This window comes from Somniosus microcephalus, chromosome 14 (genome assembly GCF_052327205.1).
Source record: "Somniosus microcephalus isolate GS21.2 chromosome 14, FLI_Smic_1.0, whole genome shotgun sequence".
Classification (NCBI taxonomy): domain Eukaryota; kingdom Metazoa; phylum Chordata; class Chondrichthyes; order Squaliformes; family Somniosidae; genus Somniosus; species Somniosus microcephalus.
This window is the reverse complement of record NC_141000.1, coordinates 70,692,675-70,712,468: the sequence shown is the minus strand read 5'-3', so window position 1 is coordinate 70,712,468 and position 19,794 is coordinate 70,692,675. Positions and strand designations below refer to the sequence as shown.

The window sequence follows — 19,794 nt, the reverse complement described above, 5'->3', positions numbered from 1 at the left end:
GCTGATGTTGTGAGGAAGTTATGCCATGCTAGCACGGGACAGGCTTAATTGACCAGTTGGTCGTTCCCTGTCCTTTTTCTTATGTTCATATGTTGAATGATGCCACGACCTTTGTGGAACCCTGTCTGCTGAAGAAATTGCACAGCACTCTTGTTCTGCTGCCAGCAGAATATAGGGAAAGAGATGAAATAGTTTGTCTGCTTGATGTCTAAGAAGAAGACATCGGAGAACTGCAGATTGATTAATACTGTCCATGTTCCTTGTGGCAACTTGTAATGAGTCAATTGCATAAAAGTTCAGGGCTGTAGTGACCTCAACAGTATCTGCCCGTGCAATGCTGTGGTGGAGGTTGGTTAGAGCTCAGACTCTAGAATATGGCACAAGTTTGTCACCGCATTACTAGAGGAGTACAGCGTGCAAAGGTAGTTTTCCTTTGACATTCTAAGGTAGGTGCGTTATTGCCTGTAGATACAGAACCTGGGCAAGGCATGTGGTGGCTGATCACCTCCAATGTAGTCTGACCTGCTTTGCATCCCTCATTTCATCCTCTTCTTCATCTTCCAAAGAACACAAAACGAGAGAAATCTCCACTAGAATGCTCAGTTTCAAAATTATAACAAAGCAACTAAAAGTCTGCACCTAAAACTTTTAATCAAAAAATTAATTCTGATAACAAACTCCTAGTATTAAGCTAAAGAAAAATGCTAGCTTCTGATATTCCCAAAACACAGCAGGTTCCGCTTAAAATGTCTCCATCGCCATTTTATACAGGCAAACTTGGAGTACAGTGCTATCCCAGCAAGAATATTGGGAAGCTGCACATGTGCTAATATGTATCTTATTATAATATACATCAATATATTGGCCCTGAAAACCTGCACTGGAGTGCATGCCAGAATAATTGTCGAGATACACCCACTGGGAATCTCTACCACTGACCCCAATGGACTTTCCAGGATCGGGGGAGGTCCCTTAATTTGTCTTGCAATGGTGGGTACGCGCAGCACTAAGGGTGATTCTTTTCTAAGGAGGTGCTTTAAAAACAATAAAAATAAACGTGGCCTTAAATCTTATGGGGTCCAGCTCCTTGGCCTGGATGGCTGATGGATCCCACTTCCGCCCCAGGTCAGCATGATATGCTTGGTCTCACTACACGTATCTCTATCAATCTTACTCCAGGTCCCAGAGAGGGATGAGATTCTAGTGCATCTGGATCTCTGCCTAGCTCCCAGCCCTTCTGGCAGATTACGGCCAAAGTTACAGCAGAAGAACACCAGAAGCCGTAGTTTCTTGGGGCTATTAAAACTAAATTCTCATCTGTTTTTAACAAGAGCTCCTTGGCCATCCTTATGGCCTCACTGGAAGATCATGCACGCTACAAGTCCAATGAGATTGAACGCCATCTGATCTTTCAATCTGCCAGCGCCCATTTCTGCTGTAGCACCATCATTGAGGTGCTGCAAACACTGAAAATTTACACTGGAGTAACATATGGACAAAGAGAGAAACAGAGACTGTGGAGCGACTGGGAAAGCAAGAGGTAGGACTGTGGAAGACACAGTGAAATACGTGGGGAAGAGAGAAAAAAAGCACAAAATAGGCAGAGAAGAAGCGTGGGTGAAGAAAAGAATATGAATCGGGAGAAAGTGGAAGTGAGAGAGACAAGGGAGAGAAATGACTGATGAATGAGCTGATTAGTGTCAGCTGTTTTTTTTAATTTATGAAATCCTTTGTTAGTCATTTATTCCTTTGCTTGTATTTTGTCATGGTGCATTTGTGAGTTTTTTTAATTCATTTTCCCTCGGGGTCTTGGCTGGGTGTGAGATTAAACGATGCTGTGGCTTAGTTTCTATCTGGGCTTGTATTCCTCTTAACTCGAGCTGGACTTCAGACTCTAGGGGCTGGATTTTCCCAGCGGAGGCGGGATCGCGGCAGGAGAGGTAATTGGCGAGTTCCGGTCCCGCTCCCGGCTGCAGCCGCTCTGTCAAAAGGATTTTCCATTAATAGGGCTTGTTATGCCCACCCTGCGGGGTTCCCGACCAATTAAAAGGAAGCGGGTCTGATGACATAATTTATTACGGCCGTATGGCAATATGATGTTGTGGCAATAATGGAAACGTGGCTTAAAAACGTTGAGGACTGGGCACTTAATATTCAAGGGTACAAGGTGTTCAGAAAAGAAAGTGAAGGAAAGAAGGGAGGTGGGGTGGCAGTGCTGATTAAGGAAGACATTGTAGTGTTGGAAAGGGAGGATGTTCTTGCGGGGACAAGGACAGAATCCATTTGGTTAGAGTTGAGGAGCAAAAAGGGTATAATCACGCTATTGGGGTATTCTATAGGCCTCCAAATAGTGAGAGGGAGGTAGAGGAGCAAATCTGCAGGGAAATCGCAGACATGCAAAAGCTGTAGAGTGGTGATATTGGGGGACTTTAATTACCCAAATATCGATTGGGATAATGCTAGGGTAAAGGGAAAGGACGGGGAGGAATTTCTGAAATGTGTTCAGGAGAATTTTCTTGACCAGTATGTTCTTGGCCCAACTAGGAAGGAGGCATTGCTGGATCTGGTGCTGGGGAACGAGGTGGGCCAGGTCGACCAAGTGTCTGTGGGGGAACACTTTGGTACGAGTGATCATCGTATCATAAGATTTAGATTGGATTTAGATTAGCAATGGAGAGGAGCAAGGAACAACCTAGAATGAAACTTCTAAACTGGAATCTTCTCTTCTTAGGCAGTCCCTCGGAACCGAGTTAAAAATGAGTTTGCAGGTGACTGATGAGTCCAATGCGGGACCTACAGTCTCTGTCACAGGTGGGGCAGACGGTGGTTGAAGGGGCGGGTGGGTGGGGTGCTTGGGTTGACGTGCGCTCCTTGCGCTTGCTCCCGGTGAAGAGACTCGAGGTGTTCGGCGCCTACCCGGATGCTTCTCCTCCACTTTGTGCGGTCTTGGGCCAGGGATTCCCAGGTGTCGGTGGGGATGTTACACTTTTTCAAGGAGGCTTTGAGGGTGTCCTTGAAGCGTTTCCTCTGCCCACCTGGGGCTCTCTTGCTGTGCCAGAGCTCCGAGTAGAACGCTTGTTTTGGGAGTCTCGTATCAGGCATGCGGACAATGTGACCCGTCCATCGGAGCTGATCGAGCGTGGTCAAAGCTTCGATGCTGGGGATGTTGGCCTGAGCAAGAATACTGACATTGGTGCGCCTATCCTGCCAATGGATTTGCAGGATCTTGCGGAGGCAGCGTTGGTGGTACCTCTCCAGTGCTTTGAGGTGCCTGCTGTATATAGTCCATGTCTCTGAGGCATACAGCAGGGCGGGTATCACTGCTGCTCTGTAGACCATGAACTTAGTGCCGGGTTTGAGGTCCTGGTCTTCAAACACTCTCTTCCTCAGGCGACTGAAGGCTGCACTGGCACACTCAAGGCGGTGTTGGACTTCGTCGTCGACATCTGCCCTTGTTGACAGTAGGCTCCCGAGGTATGGCAAGTGGTCCACGTTGTCCAAGGCCTTGTTGTGGATTTTGATAATCGGGGGGCAGCACTGTGTGGTGGGGGCAGGTTGGTAGAGGACCTTTGTCTTACGGATGTCTAGTGTAAGGTCCATGCTCTCGTACGCTTCGAGATGCGTAAACTGGAATAGGACTAACTTCAATGGGATGCGAAAAGATCTAGCCAGGGTAAAATGGAACCAAAGGCTGACAGGAAGAATTGTAACGGAATAATGGGTGATCTTTAAGGAGGAGATGTTCCAAGTACAGGCTAGGTACATTCCAACAAGAGGGAAGGGTATGGGAACCAAAGCAAGGACTCCTTGGATGACGAGGGAGATAAAAAAGATGATGAAACAAAAATGTATGTTGCATGTCAGGTGAATTCTTCAAGGGGGAATCAGATCACATACAATAAGTTGAGAGGGGAAGTGAAGATGAAAATAAGATTGGCAAAGAGAGAATATGAGAGTAGAATGGCGGTTAACATAAAAGGGAACCCAAAAATCTTCTACCGGCATGTAAACAGTAAGCGGGTGGGGCCTATTGGGGACAAAGAAGGTGATGTATGCTTAGAGGCGCAGGGCAAGGCTAGAATACTCAATGAGTACTTTGTATCAGTGTTTACTAAGGAGGTGGATCCTGTCAAAATATCAATAGAAGTGGAAAAGGTAGAAGCAATGGAAGGGGTGAAAATTGATAAGACAGGGTGTAATAGAAAGGTTGGGTATGCTTAGAGTGGATAAGTCGCCTGTCCCAGATGGCTTGCATCCCAGGTTGCTAAGGGAATTGGGGGAGGAGATAGTGGAAGGGCTTGCCATAATTTTCCAATCTTCCCTAGATGCGGGGGAGGTGCCTGAGGATTACAAGAAAGGGTGTAAGGACAATCCTAGTAACTACAGGCCGGTCAGTTTAACATCAGTGTTGGGTATAAAGTTTTAGAAACAATAATCAAGAAAAAAATTAATGGGCACTTGGAGAGATTTAAGCTAATTAAGGAGAGCCAACACGTATTTGTAAAAGGCAGATCGTGTTTGACTAATCTAATTGAGTTTTTTGATGAAGTAACACAGGATTGATGAAGGGAATGCAATGGATGTTGTCTACATGGATTTTCGGAAGGCGTTTGGCAAAGTACCACATAGAAGGCTGGTTAACAAAATTGAGGCTCATGGAATAGGTGGGTCAGTGGCAGCTTGGATAAGGAATTGGCTTAAGGACAGAAAACAGCAAGTTGTGGTAAATGGCTGTTGTTCAGACTGGAGGATGGTAGACAGTGGTGTTCCCCAAGGGTCAGTGCTGGGGCCACTGCTTTTTTTATATGTGTATATATATATATAAATAAATGACCTGGATATTGGGATACAGAGTAGAATTTCTAAATTTGTCGATGACACCAAACTTGGGGGTGTTGCAGACAGTGAGAATGATACCAATTGTCTGCAACAGGACATAGAAAGGCTAGCAGAATGGGCAGACAATTGGCAGATGGAATTTAATACAGAGAAGTGTGAGGTGATGCATTTTGTCAGAAGGAACAGGGAGAGGCAATATACACTTAATGGCACTGTTTTAAAGAGTGTGCAGGGACAGAGGGAGAGTGGTTAGCAAAGCACATGGGCTCTTGGGCTTCATAAATAGAGGTATTGAGTACTAAAGTAGAGAAGTTATGCTGAACCTTTATAAAGTGCTGGTTAGGCCACAACTGGAGTATTGCATCCAGTTTTGGTCACCACACTTTAGGAAGGATGTGAAGGCCCTTGAGAGGGTGCAGAGGAGATTTACCAGAATGGTTCTGGGGTTGGGGGATCTTAGTTACAAGGACAGGTTGGAGAAGCTGGATTTGTTTTCCTTAAAGCAAAGGAGGTTGAGGGGTGATTTGATAGAGGTGTACAAGATTATGACGGGTTTGGATAGGCTACGCGGGAAAAGGCTGTTCCCACTAGTTGATGGTACAAGGACTAGGAGACACAGATTCAAGGTTTTGGGCAAGAGATACAGGGGGGACGTGAGGAAAAACTTTTTTGAACTCGCTGCCGACGGGAGTGGTGGAAGCAGAGACACTCAATATTTTCAAGGGGAGACTGAATAGGCACTTGAGGGAAATAAACTTGCAGGGCTACGGGGATATAGTGGGGGAATGGGACTGACTGCATTGCTCTACAGAGAGCTGGCACGGACTCGATGGGCCGAATGGCCTCCTTCTGTGCCGTTATGACTCCAAAGGTGAGCACAGATCTGTCCAATAAGGCAAAGTATTGAAAATAATGATTTCAATGTTTGACAACACATTAACAGAAAATTTACAGGAACATTGTATAAGACACCCAAGTGCCTACCCTTGCACATTGTTAGTTGGTATGATTGCACTAGGGTGAGAGGTGGCTAGTGAGATGGGGAAGTGATAATGTAGATAGAGAGGGATGGGTGGAAGTGCAAGGTAAGTTGGTATGAATAAGGATGTGTAGGAGTAGGGTAGGGAAGGCAGAGTGATGGGGATGTGATGAGAGGCACAGCAGGATTAGGTCAAGTGTGGCTTTGTACTAACATTTCGTGATCTACTGAGATCATTGAAAGGTTTGCGGCACTGCACCCAGGTCCTCCTGACCACATCCCTGCTTCTGCCCTCCTGTGCAATGAGCGACCAGGCTGTTTTGGTCTCCTAGAGAGGTGTCTTCTGCCCATCGGAAGGGAAGAGGACCTCCCTGCGTGCTCTGACTCCCTCCATAAGCATATGGAGGGAGTCATAGGAGAGCCTGGGTGCAGACGTGCACCTTTGTGCAGTGCTTGTCAGTGTTTGCAGCACCTCAGTGCTGTAGAATACTGACAGCAGAACTGTCAAAATGAGTGTGGCCATGGTCCCTTTAAGGAAACCGCTTGATGGCACGGCCATATCCGACACACTCACTCTTTTATGCACCTTATTCCTCTTTTCTACTCCTATATGCTGGTGCCCATCCCCTTGCCAAGCTAGTTTAAACCCTCCCCAACAGCACTAGCAAACCTCCCCGCGAGAATATTGGTCCCGGCTCTGTTGAGGTGTAACCCGTCCGGCTTGTACAGGTCCCACCTTCCCCAGAAACGGTCCCAATGCCGTAGGAATCTAAAGCCCTCTCTCCTGTACCATCTCTCCAGCCACGCATTCATCTGTTCTATCCTCCTATTCCTGTACTCACTAGCACGTGGCACCGGGAGTGATCCGGAGATTACTACCTCTGAGGTCCTGCTTTTTAATCTCTCTCCTAGCTCCCTAAACTCTGCCTGCAGGACCTCATCCCTCTTTCTGCCTATGTTGTTGGTACCGATATGGACCGCGACCTCTGGCTGTTCACCCTCTCCCCCCAGAATGCCCTGCAGTCGCTCGGTGACATTCTTGACCCTGGCACCAGGGAGGCAACATACCATCCTGGAGTCACGTCTGCAGCCGCAAAAACGCCTGTCTGCTCCTCTAACAATCGAATCCCCTACCACTATTGCTCTTCCATTCTTCTTTCTCCCCCCCCGCCCCGTGCAGCTGAGCCACCCACGGTGTCGTAGATTTGGCTCTGGCTGCATTCCCCAGAGGAACCATCGCCCCCACCAGTACTCAGAACAGAATACTGGTTGGAGAGCGAGATGCACTCAGGGGACTCCTGCACTACCTGCCTGGTCTTCCCCTTGTCTGGCAGCCACCCATTCCCTCTCTGCCTGCACACTTTTAAGCTGCGGGGTGGCCACCTCTAGAAACGTGCTATCCACGAAGTTCTCAGCCTCGCGGATGTACCGCAGTGACTCCAGCTGCCGCTCAAGCTCCGAAACCCGGAGCTCGCGTTGCTGTAGCTGGTGACACTGCCTACATATGTGGTCGTCCAGGCCACGCGAAGCATACAGGACTTCCCACATGACACAGAATGTGCACTCCACGGGACTGAGCTGCCCTGTCATGCCTCTAGTTATTAGATTAACTAACTAAAGTTTTTAATATACCCCTCTGCCCTTAGTTAAAGATTAAGAGACAAAAGACAAAAAAAGTCATACTCACCGGCCCTGAATCTGAATAGCAAAGAAAAATGATGTGACCTTTACCAACCAATCAGTTACCAGCTAGCCTGTGACGTCACTCCTGTGTTTTTTTTTCCTCGATGCTGCCGCTGCCGGTGAGTCTGGGCTTCGCTCTCTCTCCTGCTCCTTATACTCCTCGCTGTCCTCGCTCAGGCTCCTCCCAGGGCCGCACTCGCTGCTGCCGGTGAGTCTGGGCTTCGCTCTCTCTCCCGCTCCTTATACTCCTCGCTGTCCTCATTCAGGCTCCACCCAGGACTGCTGTCGCTGCCGGTGAGTCTGGGCCTCGCTCTCTCTCCCGCTCCTTATACTCCTCACTCAGGCTCCTCCCAGGGCCGCCCTCGATGCTACCACTGCCGGTGAGTCTGGCCCTCGCGCTCTCTCCTGCTCCTTATACTCCTTGCTGTCCTCGCTCAGGCTCCACCCAGGGCTGCTCTCGCTGCTGCCGCTGCATCTTAGTCTCACCATTCACTACGACTCCCCAGGTATCCCCTGCAATGGTGATGAGTGTGAAAGGAATGGCTTGGTCATTGTAGGAATGCTTTATGGTGCTGGTGTGGGGTGGTGTTAACTTGGCGCATCATGTGGCAACCAGGGTGTACAGTATCAAGTGAAGTAAATCTGGCTATGGTGATGCCATCGCTGGCCTCCCGGGCAGGAATGTGGTCGGGTGCTGATGGCCTGTGTCCTGTGCAGCATCAGGTGATTGCAGAGAAGGTTGGTATTGATGTTGTTGGTGTGCCTGGTGATGTTGGTGTTGGGACTGATCGTGGAGGGATTCAGAGGATCAAGGTGAGATTTTTTTCAAGGGCACTGATGTTGCTGGAATAGGTGGCAGCTGAAGTTGAGATGACAAAAGCGATCTGTCAATGGTGAGAGAGCTTGCTCCACAGAGATGACAATGGATAGAGAGTTTACTCCAAACTGTATAAAGCTCAAAAGTGTCTGCCAAGTCCTGAAGGGTCAAGCTTCTGACATTGGAAAGTGACCAGCTGTGAAATGGCAGCTTTCACACCACTTTTGCAGCTGTTACCTATTCACAGGAATGGGGAGACATAGAGAACCCGACCTACTTACCTGACATGATCTCTGAACGACGTGAACCCCGTTAAAAATGTGGGAAAATTGAAAAAGGCTGGCAAAATAGTAGTTAACAAGCAGTTAACTATCTTAAATGTCTCCCCCGCCGCTTGGTGTCAGGTCTGTTCTGAAATCGCAGACCCGACACTTTGGAAACTTACATGGAGGCGGGTTTGGTGCGGGCTCCCAACCCGCTGTCAATCATTTCGATTTTGACAGCAGACCTGCCTCCAAACCTGCACTCTGAGTGCCAACAAAATCGTGGCCTAAAGATCCAAAGTTTAGACCCTTCAAGTTTGAGTACTAAATAATGTATCTTCAATGCTAATCCCTATTTTTTTATTGCTGGGAAATGGGGAATTTTTTTGGGGGGGGGGCGCGGATAAACACACGGGGCATTAACTCATGGATTTTTTGTAAAACTCCCAACTGATTTTTCCTAGCTTTTTAGTTGTTGATCAGCTTTTTTTTTTTAAATCAAGAGATTTTTTTGAAAACAGAAATTCCTAATAAACTAGAGGCTTTTACAATCAACAAAATGAAGGGACTTTCTTCCTATCTATCATGACTGTTATTAAATTCAGGTTTCAGAAGTGAAAGAGGGGAATATGCTGAGTTTGGAAAGTCTATCAAACTGAATTATTTCTTGCAGTACATACAACCACTTAAGAAAGCTGTTGTGTTTAAAAAGGATACAACACTGGCTCAAAAATCTCATTGTGTTAGTTACTGACTAGAAGACGGTGGGACAGAACATTGAAATTTACATTAATTGATGCAATTAAGGATAAATTATGCTAGATTGTCATTTTTGAACAAGGTATCACTGCATTAGATAGAATCCTCTTAAATAAGAAAATTAGAACCCTATTTTTTCCCCCCTCCCCCAGAAGATAAAGAATGACTCATCTTTAATCTGACAGTAATCATCTAGTAGTCATGCTTCTTGGCCACAGTAATCTATAATTACAGCAGCCTTATTAAGCACCAGAAGCAGCAGCAACAGCAACACTTATTTTTACTCACCTGTTAATGAGAGGAAAGAGGGACACAGCCAGGTATACAGATGGGTACCACTTAAGTGGCTTGATTTCCAGAGTTAGTAAGATCTATATATATAAAAAAAAAAAATTTCTAAACACATTCAGTTCTGTCAGTTTTAAATCATTTGTCACAAAGGTAATTTTATCGGCACAAGAAGACCAACAGAAAATTCATTATTAAAAAGAAAAAGAAAGCAAACCTGTAGTTGTTTTTTTAAACTAATTACATCCACAGTTCACTAAGCATCTGGCTTCTAGTAAATTAATCCTTGTATTATTAGATTAATTATTAATGTGGGCAACTGCAATAACTCGGAGGAACCCTGCTATGACTATGCATTGGTTATGAAGCACATCAAAAACAGAGGCCCTTTTTTGAGTCACTTGATTCTGCAAACCATAGCAGAAGTGCATCAGTCTACTACAATTCAAATACTTGCTGCATATAAAAAACTGTCAATTATTTTATAATGATTAGATTATAGTGTTTGAAAATCTGAAAACAACCCTGCAAAAAAGCTCATGACTTATCAGAGACACCTTGTTAGAATACAAAATAGGTGATGCATGGCAGAAGTATAACAGCACTGCAGAGTCTACTGGTCTTATTTAAAAAAAAATATTGCTCATCTCGGATGCACTTTAAAATCATACCTTATTCTTTACACAATCTATAAAAGCAGTATAATATTTTGGCCATGTGTGTCAAGAACACTTCTGGCCTTTAAATAGATTTGCTCAAAACGCAAATTATTCTGGCATCTACTACTCGATCAAAAAAATCATCTTGTGTCCATGTCGATCAAAATTTAAATAATGGAACTCCCCTTCAAAAGAATCATTGTATTGGAGCTAGGCTAAAAGTGAAAATCTACAGTGAACAGGATTATCTTGCATTCAGCCGAACATTCTTCCAGGAATTATTCATGAAAGCGAGATGCAGACATTTGTTGACAAAATACTTTGTAGTATTACCGGCAGCCAGAGAGGGGCAGCATTCACCTATTAGTGCTGTAGAAATACTGAATGCTCATGCTTAGTCCTTACTATCAGCACATACAGATGCACATTTAAGCCCCTAAACCTTTGATATGCCCAGAAACCAGCAATGGAACTGCCTCAGCTTAATCATAACAAATTAGTTTATTCATTCTTGGAAAGGTTTAGATCTAGTTAATTTAAAAAATATATATTTTATCAGAGGAGGCTGCATTCTCACTTTTTAATGAAAAAAACACAAGAATGTGGTGTAGATGTTATTTTTCCAATTAAAAATTACTTCAGATTGCAGCTTTACTATGTAAAGCTCAGAAAATAACACATTATGCCACTGGTACTAGTACATCTATACCAGAACAGTGTAACAAGTTACGGCTGTACGTCAGAACTATATTGTACTTATTTGATATAACTGAACATAACTTACTGAAGCAAAAGAGCAACTTCACATTTGTGTGCTACATACATGGTCTGAAACTACATAACCATATTCCACAGCACAGATCTCACACAGACAGCTTAGAACAAATAGTTTCGCTTGCAAAGCCTATATCCCAAGAATGAATTTTAAAAAATGAATTTCACATAGGATCCTTACGTGCTGACAGATTGAAGAGACCTTTGTACTGCAAATCTGGAATGGTTTGAACCTAGCCTCAGAGGTGAAAGGCCAGTGTCTAACCTACTTGGCTATGGACTTGCTTTAAATGTCTCTATTAAACTGTCCCCACAATACTGGAAGAAATGGAGAGATTTTTTTAACCACTAATATATAGGAATTTATTTGAGTGTAAGTTGTAGTCTCATCTGAACTGTACCTTGCTTCTTTCTCTTTCAGGATCATATGGGCCGGACCAAGTTAAAACCTGTATGAAAAGAATGAGAGAACACTGAAATAGACTTTGAAAACAATGTCTTAGAGAATCAAACAATCAGATAAATCTAGTCAGAGAATTCAAATGCAGTGCACCAAATTTATCTTCTTACACATGGTGCTAAAAATGTACATTAACACAATGTTAATGCATTTCTAATGGAAACCTGTGTTTCTTTAAAAAGGGCAATAAATGAACACATCAAATACTTGAGTTGATCAATTCTGAGACATATCTAACACTTATCATGTGCATGCAAGAAGAAAAATTAAGGACATTGACTTACAATAAATGAATTAATAGACCCCTAAAACAATTTTAAGAATAATTTATATTTGTTATATTGTGTAGTTAAAATACTGCTCTTGCATTTAACTCTCACACAGTCATGATTGAAGAAAATATCTTTTAATATTTAAATACTCACTTTTATCTTATCAATACATTTTCTGTAAGATTTTAAACTATCTAGATTTAAATTGTGTACCCAAATGACAGAGACAGAAATTCGTTCAGACACAAACCAAGGGACTGCACTTATTTAAAATTGGTTTATAATGACTACCCCACTCTGACTGCATCAAAAGAATTTGACTTTGCACTCTGATGAACTTGACTGTGCTTTCACATACATCTGGCTAAATATAGGTTTGTAGATTTAGACTTTAGTATTATGAAAGAGAGCAAGATGCACCATAATAAACAAATATTTATAATTAAATCAAAATAGCCAACCATCCCCAGGAAAAAAAATATTTTGCACACATTTCAATCAACCTTGTGTGGCAACTGTGTTACACACCTATACTAGAGCCGTCTGTGGTAAAAAAAAATATAATAAAGCTATTCTTTATTCTTAAAATGCTTAACTGTTTAAAAAATGCATATTACACTGACTGCAGCAAGAGGGCAACAATAAAGTAGGCACAAACAAAACACTGATCTTGCCAGGCTTTTTGTAGAAATTAAGCAGAGTACACTGGTGGATAGGATGTCTGAGTGTCGACTCTGCAGGAGGCACCAGCTTATGCAACCCCAGGCAATCTATTATTACAAAGAGGCTTTCAGAAAAATGCACAAGCTCCCCAGGCCAGGCACTGTTAGTTTTATTGATCCTGTAGATGGCGGAAACTCACATAGTGGCCCCTTCCATTAGGACCATGGCTATCCAGCAATTAGAAAAAAAAATCATTACTCAAGGGCCATCAATTATTTTCAGTGCAGCACTGGCTTAAATGCTATGGTGCTACAGTTGCAGTCCAAAAGTCATGCTTATATGGTAATATAACACAGAGGTGGAAGGGTGGGAAGATGGAGTGAATCTTGAAAAAAATAGCAATACGTGACTTGCTTACAAATATGCCATCAGAAGATGTATACCATAAGGGTCAGACTGACTACCACAATTTAAAAGTCCATGTGCTGTTACTAAATCTTTTGCAGAGGAATGAAAAAAAAAATGCCCCCAAACACCTTCACATTCACAAACCCAGATTGAGATCTGAAAAAGTCAAAATTCTGTGTTACATTTTACTTGACACCACTACAGTGTTTTTCTTCACTCAAGAAAATAGTGCACTACAGAGGCATTCCGTGATTTAAAAATAAAATAATGGACAGTGACTAACAGCTTTGGTAGAATTAAAAACTGACCAATGAAAACACTACATGCAGCATAAAATAAAAGTTCACCTACACAACACAGAGACTGAACTTCAAAGCAATTTATTGTAGATCAAGCTCTCTGTGGCGTTAGTGGGAGAAGTGATAAGCTGCTATGTAAATGCAAATTAATTCTTTCTTTGTTTCATCAGGTTTTAATCAAATATCTCCCAAGTCCATTGTTAGGTTCCTGAGCTATCCAATGATTGCAGTATTAATACAATTTTACATACTACAAATAAAATGCAAATGAAACTGATGCAATCCACAAATTATTCCAGAAAGCAATAAACAAAACAAGCAAATAATTTCAGCTGATAACCATATTATTAACATAATGGACAGCTGAAGAGTTAATTAGCATGATAGATGGTCAAGGTATCAATCATTTAAAAAAGCACCAACATGAAGAATGATTACTGTACTTGCTTCCTAAATAGAGGAAAATAGATTCAAACAGAAACAACCATATAAGTTGAAGACTGATTTTTGCAAGACTTTATTTTATTTCAGGAGTTTCAAATCTGGATTCTTACCCTTTGTTTAGCCACATAGAAAATGTGAAGGTAGCAGGACATCATCAGAAAGATGAGGACAAACAATGGGATGTACCATCTAAAGAAAATAATAAAACAAATACAATGTGACAGTTTTAACATCTCTTAAGGTATACAGCACCATTTTTCTAAAGGCAAGGGCATTCAATTGTTCTTAAAACAAACTGATCTCTGCAACAGCAACTTATCACTACACTGCTAGGGATGATCCATTTGTGTATTATCACTATTGTATCATGAGAATGAAACATTTAGGTGGTTGAAAAATGGAGAGCAGAGATTTCTTAATTGTACGTATAGTAAAATACAGAGATTTTTCACCAATGTTTTAAGATATTTTATGTCAGTCAATAAAACTAGATGCAGAAACATATTTTTCAAGTCATGTCTGAGACATGAAAGCGTGACAACTGAACAACACAGTACAATAGACTGAGCTGGTGTAGTGGTGTGGTGCTACAATTGGATTCAGTGTCCCTGGGTTACGGAAGGGAGAAATTCAACCAGTGTTCCCACACCTGATTGCTATCCAATGAAAGTGTCTGGGCTGGATTTTACCAGCCCTGAGGAGGCGTGTCTGGAGGCGAGACTGCTGGGAAAATCCCCCAAAATGGGAGCGGGTCCCAAACCCGCTCCCACCCTGCCTCCAACCAATCTTCCCGGGAGTTGGGTCCCCGATTTGCGCAGGGTCCCGACTCCTAGAGGTGGGAAGAGGATTACAGCCACTTAACTGCAACAGGCAGTTAAGAGGCTTTTTCCCATTTTACCACTGCTGCTGCAGGCTTCCCGACATCGGGGAACCCCGCTAGGGTAAGTGAGGCGTGATGTGGGTCTACTGTAATTTTTGTGTATATATGACAGCTGCAGAAGTGGTTTAAAGGATTCAATGGGACACTGGTGAGTATCAGAGGTAAGGATAAGTTATGAAAGTAATGTTTAATGTGTTTAGATGTTTTTGCAGGTGCCAAGCTGTGAAGTGTTTGTGTAGGCTCATCTCATCGGGAGAAGTGACAGATGGCGTCTGCAAGCTCAGCTGCAGCTGTCAAACACTGTCAAATCATCTGTCAAACAAGTGTGGTGCATATGCCTTTAAGAAAACCGGCAGATGAAGCGTCATCAACTGACGTCATCTGACACCGGCTTTCCCTTAATTGGCCGGCAAGTCCGCAGGGCGGGCTTAACAAGGCCAATCAGGGGGAAATAGCGTCAGCTCGTCAGATGTCGCTGGGGGCGGGACTGGAACCCGAAAACCAGCAGTCCCGCCTCGAACTTGGCCTTCCAGGTAAGATTCCGCCCTCTATGTGGGACATCAGCAGAAGGCTGGATTGGCCTCAGCTTTAAGACAATGATATGCCCAAAATGTAATGACTTAAACATGAACCTACTAATTAACCAATGTAATCACATATTGTGACTTCTGGAGTCATGAAGAGGTAATTTACAAAACTGCACTGGCAAGAACTTGGAAATCTATCATTAAAAGCTTTACCTGAAGCTGCTATAAAGGGTTAAATTCAACCCTGCATGTAAATTCCTTGAGAATTCCACATCTCTGCCAAACTGGTCGACCATCAACGGAACGTATGGAACTTTGTGGGAAACGTGATCTACTGGTGGACCAATTCCAGTGATGTTTAAAAAAAACTTGTATTCTTATAATAACATCTTACATTTATATAGCTCAGTAATGTAGAAAATGTGCATTAGAGAGGTGAGCAACAACAAAATAGATAATAAGGAAAGAAGGAACAGACACCAAGCCACAGTTAGAGAAGAGGAGTGGCGACCAAAAGCTACGGTGAAAAGATGTTTTTTGAGAACACATTTAAAAGGTGGCGAGAGAAGGGGAGAGGCGGGATGGGGGTAGGGTTTAAGAAAGGAATACCAATAGGGCCAAGGAAACGGAAGGCTCTGCCACTAATGGGAGAGTGAGAGTGAGAGTCGGAGGACCGAAGGGTATGGGAAGAATGTATGGGTGGAGGAGGTTGTAGAGGTAGGATGGGGCAAGGTCATGGAGGGGTTTGAGGACAAGGACAAGGATACTAATTTCAGTGCATTGGGGGACCGGTGTACATCAGCAAGAACAGGAATGATGGGCGAGCAGGAGCTAGTGTGGACAGGATGTGAGCAGCTGAAATTTGAACAAGTTGGACTTTTTGGGGAATGGTAGACGGGAGGCAGACACGGAGAATATTGGAGAAATTAAGCCTAGACATGACGTAAGAATGGATAAGGATTTTAGTAGGGGTGAAGTAGAGATGGAGGCAAGCAATTTTGCAGACGTGATGATGGTTGGAATGTGTGCTTTGAAGCTCGGCTCTGGATTGAATGGCATGCCATGATTTTGCATGGGTTGGTTCAGTCTGAGCAAGAGGCTAGGGGGGCGGTGCAGTCAGTGAGAATGGAGCAACATTAATTCCCATAAATGTTGGCTTTGGTCTACCTAATGTTCTGCTGTAGAAATTTTGACTCATTAACAATTTAATACCGGACGGGCAGTCTGACAGCACAGAGGTCATTGTGGGGTTAAGTAAGTGATAGAGAGGTATGATGTAACTGAGGGGCAACATGTAGATGAGGAAGAAAAGGAGGCCAAGGCAAGAACCTTGGGGACTGCAGGGAACAGAAGCCATTGCTAGAGATGCACTGGTTGTGTTTGGACAGGTAGGAGTGGTCTTCCCACGGAACTGCACAATGGCATTAGGCAATGCAGAAGGATGGCAAGGTTGTCTGTATCAAATGCAGAGAGGTTGAGAAGGACAAGGAGGCATAATGCATTGTAGTCACAGTCACAGAGGTGTAATCCATGAATTTTTCCAGGGAGGTCTTATTACTGTGAGCAGGGTAGAAGCTGGATTGAAAGGGTTTGAATAAGGAGTTTTGAGAGAAATATGCATAGTGCTGGGAGGCTTTGAGTGCCTTAAAAGGACGTTACAAATAGAGAGGACCAATGGATCGAGGGCAGGCTCTTTGAGGAGGGTGTGATAACAGCAGTTTTGAAAGGGACTCTGGGTGAGTAATGAGTTGTTGGCAAGCATGAGAGTGAGGAGGGTTGGCTGAATGGTTAGGAGTTGAGTGTGAGGGAATCAAGAGAGCAGGGGTAGATCTCATGGAAAAGATTAACATGGAAAGGGTAAGGGTAGCAGCTGGAAGAGCAACGGCAGAATGACTGAGGATCACAGCCAGCGTGGGTGGGAGGCTGGAGAAATCAGGAGCAGTGGGGAGAGTAGGAGGAGGCAGCAGCAGAGGCAGCTGCATGGACAATTCAAATTTTAAGAGACAAAGAAATCCATGAACTCTTCAGACTTGGTATTGGAGATGAGGATAGAGGGACCAAGGCAAAGGAGTTTGAGGAGGCAGTTTTGTTTGGAGGAAGGGGGAAGTGGGCAATTCAGTTGGTGGCAGCAGCGAAGTGAAAAGGTGACACTAATGGCAACTCCCCAAAACCCCACATGGCATTTCAGTGCCGCAAAAAATGTAATGATGTGAAAAGAATGGGCAAGGTAAGTGATGAATGCTTCTGCCAGGACTCATCTAGGCACCATAATATGCTTAATAGCTGGCACATTAGCACAGAGCAACTGAAAGCTGTAAGTGAGACTTCACAGTTCCCACACAAACATTTGCACTGTTCCTCCACATAGGAACATGTGCGCAACTGGTCTCATTGCAATGTCCACAAGCTGCTGGTGCATAGAGGGTGCCATTATTCACTGACTGAAACACCCATTTGATTCTTGTCACCTCACTGTCAACATGCCCATCACGGTCAATGCCAACTTCATTGTACAACTGTCTTGCCTCTAAGTATAATATCACTACATCCCTCCCTTAGGAAAACAGTGCTCACAATATATAGAGATTTGGGCAGCCTTGCAGTAGACCCTTGATCCACTATGACAAAGAAGCAATTCAGATCCTGGGGGGAGCCATTATGGAGTACACTGGTGATGGAAAAACAAGAGGGCCATGACAGCAGATTATTAGTCATCCTTTCTGAATGATCAGACTTGATCATCATAGAGCCAAATAACAAAGAAGCCCTTATTGGAATTCTGAAAAATAATCATCAAGTGAGTATTTATATTTCTTGTGGGCATGCAGTACATTAATACCATTCTTATGTGGTAATGCCAAAAGGTCCCTCTACTCCCAAGAACAAGGAGGTGATGACGCAGAATATGAGGATAAGGTTGAAGAGGAAGCCAGTCCTGCAAGCTCACAAACATCTTTTAAGCCTTTAGCACCCTGCTCACATACATCTAATGTGCACACTAGCACAGATCAAAGCATGTGGGCCTGTAGATAGCTCAAGTCAAGGAATTTCACTAGGTGAGCAGAGCACTGATGAGGTTAGCTGGCGACGAGACAGTGGTTGAGGATTGAAGGGCCCAGTGACATCCACCAATGACTGAGAATTCAGTGGACATTGATCTCAATGCCCTACTTTTAAAAGGGGGATGCTAGCAGATTATTAAGAACATGTGGAGGTTCTGTGGGCAGCTTCCCATAACGTACGAGAAATGTCAGGGCAGATGGGGATGCTCGAGTACTAGTGAGGGCTCCCAATCACTACGGGCCAATTTGTGAGTAGTGGCAGTCTAAAGTAGGCCTATGACAATGCTCCCGGTCGAGAGTGTGCTGGAGCCAGCATGGGTTGCTGTCTGACATCCGATGCCTCCACACTGCAACCTTGGGCAACATGGTGAAAAGTGCAATCTTTAAGGGGTTTTGAATGATTAGAGATTGTATTAAGCCATAGCTTGGCTGACATCTGTCAGACAGTCGTGAGTGCCAATCAGTGGTCTAGTGGTTCAATGCATGCAGAGCGGGCACCCAGCTGGCCCTAGATGATGTAGCTTTGTCTCAGGTCAGTGGGACACCTCTAAGTACCTAAATATCCACAGAGTTTTCATTAAAAAGTGATCCTCTCAGGAGGGCCAAGCAACAACTGTGGAAGAGCCGGCAAAAGCTGGTTGCCAGCAGACGAGCTTTCAGTGAGAAGCTTGCCACAAGCACTCTGTGAGAATCCACTTCTACAGCAGCAGCCGGCCAGTTCGGTCGCTCCTGACATTAGCATGACACCAAGAAGCGGCATGAAATTAGGAGCTCAAAATAGGCACGTGCAAGAAGTACTGTGCTGATAATTAGTAGTACAACGGTGATAGTGTAATGACTGACTTCTCTGTAGTAATAAATAATGCAGTATTTTTGTACATTAAAGTCATTACAAATAATGGCTGTTTGGATAGCAATTTCTATGTGGAATGGTATAGCAGTGGATCATATATATGAGCGTCTCTCAGGTTCAGGGATGTAGTCAATTTCCTATGTAATGGAGGATCTTTTGTGCAGCCATGTAATGTTCAATGCCTAGTTGAAATGCTGTCCCTGATCAGACTATTTCAGGTGCTCCTGGCAGCTGGAGAGGGTGCTCAGCTCCCTGGAAATTATGAAAAGTTCATACACAGCCTAGGCGCTCTCATCTGGCATTTCTTCTCGAGGCTCCTGAATGTACAGTCCTCTTGCCTGAGCCACGTTATGGAATAAACAGTACACCACAATTATTCTGGAGCCTCCTGAAGGGGAGTACTATAACAACCGAGCCAGGCACCTGAAACATGATCTGAGAATCCCAATGGTGGACTCAGTTCGGACTTGTAGAAGAGAGAATCATTGCACCCCTCCTCAGCACTGGCCCTCGGAACGGGTCCAGGGGTCATCAGCCAAGACTGCACAAGGTATCTCTCGCCCCCAACAACCAGCTAATTATACAGGCAGGACCCAGATATTTGGCTGGCACATTAGACTTCCTTGAGACAGGTCTGAAATACACGCCAATGATCCCACCTATCTCGAATAGTTTCCTTCAGGAGCCTCAGCCAATTCCAACCTTGCCTATCCATCAGGCTTTAAGAACACTTCTGTATCTGTACTTCTGGAGTGGGGAGGAAATACAGGCATATAGTGTGAAAATGCCTCCTGTGCAATCGCACCCATTCCCGCTTCCTCTGATTCTGTTCCTCCTTGTTGTCTACAGCAGCCGGGAATAATGG

General features: G+C 44.0%; 1 protein-coding gene across 2 annotated transcripts in view; it reads right to left on the bottom strand.

The window, feature by feature from the left end:
• LOC147107543 (uncharacterized) overlaps nt 1-19,794 on the bottom strand; it is a 287,647-nt gene that overhangs the window by 53,221 nt on the left and 214,632 nt on the right. For both annotated transcript variants that reach the window (XM_086006636.1, XM_086006635.1), the window contains exons 9-11: nt 13,718-13,796; nt 11,463-11,510; nt 9,629-9,711 (exon numbers count right to left, since the gene is read on the bottom strand). In XM_086006636.1, the coding sequence (XP_085862762.1) occupies nt 9,629-9,711; nt 11,463-11,510; nt 13,718-13,796 (210 nt within the window). The remainder of the gene's footprint in view (nt 1-9,628; nt 9,712-11,462; nt 11,511-13,717; nt 13,797-19,794) is intronic.